The sequence below is a fragment of the Geospiza fortis genome, unplaced genomic scaffold, assembly GCF_000277835.1.
Source record: "Geospiza fortis unplaced genomic scaffold, GeoFor_1.0 scaffold1, whole genome shotgun sequence".
In the NCBI taxonomy this organism is placed as follows: Eukaryota; Metazoa; Chordata; class Aves; order Passeriformes; family Thraupidae; genus Geospiza; species Geospiza fortis.
Genome location: NW_005054320.1, coordinates 971,262 through 976,378, shown reverse-complemented (window position 1 = coordinate 976,378; position 5,117 = coordinate 971,262). Strand labels below are relative to the sequence as shown.

Sequence of the window (5,117 nt, the reverse complement as noted above, 5' to 3'; positions counted from 1 at the left end):
TAATGGCTATGTGTTGACATTTGGGAAAGTACATAAACAATTTAGGTACCCATTCTGTTTTTAAAGAAAGTGAAGAGACAGTAGACAAAGAATTCCTATAGGTTCCTGCAAAAGATAACATTTAATACCAATAATGATGGTATTCACAAGCAGTGACAAAAAATAATTAGTGATAAAATGCACACTTTCAATATTCTTGTGCAACTACTCACTGCTAATTATTGTGTATTTTGTTGCTTTCACAAATACGTTAAGAAGAAGGGAAAGTCAGTAGTTTATATACCCACATTTTGTGCTCAGCTGCTTGGTGCAGAGCTTTTCATAGTGTGAAACATCCATCCCACCTAATCCACACTGGGGAGTAACACTTACAGAGTGAGTAGTGCAGGACTAACACAATTGCTGTAATTGTTAAAGAAACTGTAGGTAATATTCCTAGAAGACATCTCCTCCAGAAACACAACTTCATCCATTTGGAGAAATAATACTTTTGGCACAAACCTTCTTGGTAGGATGGGCAGTAGCAAACATGCAGACTTTCCTAGAGAAAGACCATGGATGGCATCAGTGTAAAAAAAGAAGAGCTATTGTATCATATTTTCATGTATTTACTCTCATAGTTTTAAAGAAATAAAAATATTGAAAATTGAGATAAGATCTTTCATGTTATCAGCTACATCACACCTGAAACCCTTATCTCTCTGGGCTATTTCCTTTTTGTATGCATCTCAGTCTGAGAAAGTGTGGGGAGGGGGGAAGGGGAATTTTTATAATTTTAGTTAAGAGCAATTTATGAAGAATGTGGGTCAGTGGACACAGGAGTAGACAGAGATAATTTTTCTACTGTGTTCCTACTACAAAGCTTAGCTGGTGGCTCTTACCTGCCCTGCAGCCTGTTCAGCATCTGGAACCGGAATGCTGTACACAGAAATCCGGCTGGAGGGAAAAGCCTGCAGCATGATGCCGTGACAAATGCCTTTTGACAAAGCTAGCAGCAACCCCCCAAATGAACCCTGTTTCTTAAGCAGAATAGCTGCTGTCCCCACTGCACATCCCAAGCTTGTCTTATTTCACCTTTGCCGTACTGCTTCAATTGGGAGCCAGCTGATCTGCAGTCAGAGAAGGTGGGCAGGAAAAGTTACCATCACTGTAACTCTTTGTTTACCTGACAGGCTAAGTAGGATATGGATCCCATCATTTGAAAATAGATCACTTCTTTCAGAAACACAGGAGTAGGGAAATCATTTATGACACAATGCAAAGGACATGCAGACATGCAATTTACAGATAAAAGGTCCCAGGGCAATATGAATTGTGGTGTAGAAGGCAACTTCTAATAAACACCCTGGGGAATTCATAGAAATATCTTTAAGAGAGGAGAAATGCTCAGTTCCACATGTCACCTTAGTTTTCCAGCTTCAAGACGGTACCACAGAATAAATATGGTAAATAAATTGCAAAGCAATTTATGTTCACATTTCCTGTTTGAAAGGAAAAGCAGCTTTAAGTCAGCAAACAATCAAGCTTAGCATGTTCTGCATATAAAATAAGAAAATCAAGGATGTGTGTGGGGAAAGAACATATTTGATATGTGTTGAAAGAGAGAGAGAGCACAAAGAACAGAATCTAGAAAAGCAAAAGGAGATGGAGAAATCTCAGCCCCAGAAAAATAATACAAAAGGAACAAAGGGAATAAAACAAATCTGAACAGTTCATACAGAGATTGCAAAAGGGATTAATTGGAAGGCAATCCTCACAGCTCAGATATTCAAACTACAGCTGCAGACAGATGGCTTTGTTCAAGTCCTCTGTTTTTCAACAGCCTGTCTCTGCTACACATACAGAACCTGCTGACTGATACTTTGCCCCTTCCTTCATGGAAAAGGCAAAAAAACACCCAGAAAAAGGCCTAGAGGAAACAAACCCACTTTTACATAAATATTACACCAGGACCTTTTAGAAACACTGGTTTTATTTCATCAAGGACGAGATAATTGCAATAACACACATCACCATGTTTATTCATCTTGATAAGGTTGCCTGAAGCTTGAGAATTCAAATTCTTAGGTGGATGAACTTGAAAATAAAGAAATGAAAGCACGAAAGAAAAGGTATTAGCTCCAAATCATGCAGTTAATTAAAATGAAATCAGAAGGAATAAGCATGTGACAAATCACTTATAGCAGCAGAAATTTTGATCTTGAAAAGTTAGGGCCCTATGGGTTTGAAAGGATTGAGTTCACTTTTTACAGTGTCTCCTCTCTCTTTCTCCCCATCAGCTGTCCTTGCTGGAAGAGGTGGTGAAAGTAGTATTTGCCAGAGTGCAAAGAGTTCACTGCTACTTCACTGTTACTTCTGTATTAGCTGCACACATCTCAGAAGAAATTATGAGTAAGCCTCAAGCTCTCTTTTTACACAATCAATTGTATCTTCAGCTTCCTGACAGGTGAGTGCACTGGCACTTAGTTGGTGCCTTGAAAACAAAGTTTATTGTTGCACCTCCCCCCATGTCTCCAGACATCTGCGTGGAACAACCATCACAAGGAACAGCCTCCTCCTTTTTCACCAGAGTTCAAAACCCTGGTATTTATTAGCCCCATATGTGAGCCAGAATCAGCAAGAGACATGCAAAGAGATTCCATCCGTGAACAGTTCCTCCAAATATGGTTTTAAGGAAGATATCCAGGACATGTTTTATTCCAAGGAAACAGTTTTCAAGTTACAAGACTGAAGGCACATATTTGTGTATCCATGGTGCAAAATTTGACACTCTTGTGTAGACACCTGGAAAATTTGGTCTTCCACATCCATAACCCCAGCTCACAATGCCAGTCAAAAACCATTTTCCATCTCCATTGCTTTGACATGACAGTGGTCCACCAGAATCACCCTAAAAATAATGTATCGAGTTATATGTGTTTACAACATGAATTACGAAAACTGGGAAAAAATCCTCAGGAGATATTTTGCATCATTCCAGTGATTATATTTTCAAATTCAGATAGTTCAAACAATTGATAGGGTTTTTTTTCAAGTAGATGGCATTGCACAGTTTTACCAAAGTTTGCTCTTTCACAAGAGAGAAGGTAACTCTCACTCTTTAAAGACACTAATAAAGATATTACTTTGCATGGACTACATTTGAAATTCATTTTTTTCCCCTAACCTTATACTTAACCATAAACCCCAAATCTGCTACTTAACATGTATGCACTTTCATGGGTTAGACACTAAAATTCAAAAATAGTACGCTTTAAAAAATATTTTTAAATAAGATAAATACAATAAAGTATTTAATAATTGTACGACTTAGTTCAAATTAAAGGTAAATGGAAACAGATGGAATCCCTTAATTGTTTTGTGTTGGGTTTTTTCTTGATTTTTTATTAAAGAAGGAAAAAGATCCTAAGGATTGTCCTCTGGTAGATACCAGTCAGCATATAATGTTTAGGGCCCCATAATTACTCTTTGTAATTAGAGCAGTTAAAATTAAGTCTGTTCTAGACTTCAAAATTTATTACAGGATCTCATCATGCTGTAATACAGGACAAAGCAACTAGGACTATTCCTTTACAGCATGTTCTTTTAGAAATACATTGGCAGAGCATCAGGTATAAAACCATTTGCCACCATTTGGGGAAAATTCCTTGGACCAAGCTGATACTTCCCTGTAAGGCTCTGCCAGTCACAGAGCATCTCTGAAAGACACCCAGTGGCAAAGTAAACTCTACCAAAATATTGGGCGCAAGAAACAACTTCTAAAAGCAAAAAGGTGCATTTGGCAAAATTCAGATGTTTTGCAAGAGAAGTGCCTTCTTGCTAGACAATATTTTGTTAGAGCTAGAAAACGATTTTGCCTTCACTCTATAGGTTATTGGGATATGCAGGTTGGAAGGGACCTCTTCCAAGGTGCTAAGTGCCACTCACTCCTCAAAGTAGGATTAGATTGAATTGCCTCAAAAAAGGTCAAGAATTTAGATGACTTTTTTTCCTTCCATGACAAAAAAGATTTCACATTAAGAGTGTAAAATTTGTGGGTTTTCTCCTTCATTCCTAGGACAGTAGGAATGAAAAGTAGAACACCAGCACTTCTCACGAAACAGGAATATCACAATTTGATTAGCTCTAACAACTGCCAGACACAGACACAAATCATTTGCCTCTACAAAAATGCAGCCAAAATGATGTCTTTCCCTGGCTATATCTTGAGCAGCCATAAATAAATAAATTCTCCAGTTATTGAAAACAATACTTAATATCAATGGCCTCACTAACCTCTAAAAAACAGCTGGAGCCTTATACTCCCTCAGCCATTGTAGGCTCACTCATTTTTATGTAGATCAGTGAAAGTTAGAACATCCTGAAGATTCCAGATCTCCATCATAAAAATCGGTCTTATTATTATTTCAGTAGTAAATGTACTACTATTTTAGCAGTAAATATGTATGGTTTATATAAATGTAGTATAATACAATATGGCATGTAAGATCTGTAATATTAAGTGTCTTATAGATATATACAGTGTATCTATGGGGTTTTACTACTTTTCGCTAGAAGTAAATTCAGCACTTTACATTTATCATCTTTCAGCTTTTCCAGATCAGAAATATCTTACATTTGCAAATTTATGCCTAATTGTCTGCATCTCATCATACAGTCTTGTAGTTCCAAGTTGGAGGGGAGGGATTCTGAAAAGACACAAGCTACTTTCTCAGTTTTGTTTTTTTTCAGCTGAGAGCCTATCATGCTGAAAATTGCCTGATTTCAACTTGTTATTGGGACTTACACTTTGATTGGCTCTTGACCTGCAACTGAAATTTAGTGATGTTACTCATGCACATAAAGCAGCAGAACTCTGAAATCACCCACAGAAGAGATTTGCTGACAGACAATACTTACATTGCTTTTTTTCAGAACTGAAACATATTGACCACAAACTGGTCTGCCAGTCAACTTTACACCTCCTCCTGCAGCAATGAAAGACCAGAGAAGTTCTTTGCAGAGTTTGCTGAGGTACTTACTTTACACCCGTCTCTTTTCCCAGATGATAGCCCAGCACAAAACATCCTAGCTGTAATTATCCCGTATGTGGAATGACATAATGTCTGATCAATAAT

The 5,117-nt window shown here is 37.5% G+C and overlaps 1 protein-coding gene and 1 pseudogene across 1 annotated transcript in view; both read right to left on the bottom strand.

Moving 5' to 3' along the window:
* The window catches only part of LOC102044453, a 28,544-nt pseudogene extending 27,585 nt beyond the window's left edge, over nt 1–959 (bottom strand).
* Nucleotides 960–2,657: 1,698 nt separating this feature from the next.
* TMPRSS7 (transmembrane serine protease 7) overlaps nt 2,658–5,117 on the bottom strand; it is a 32,152-nt gene continuing 29,692 nt past the window's right edge. Inside the window, 2 exon segments of the mRNA XM_005420520.1 lie at nt 2,658–2,890; nt 5,022–5,117. The exon segment at nt 5,022–5,117 is cut by the window's right edge and continues 62 nt beyond it. Coding sequence (XP_005420577.1) covers nt 2,720–2,890; nt 5,022–5,117 — 267 coding nt within the window. The 3' untranslated portion in view covers nt 2,658–2,719.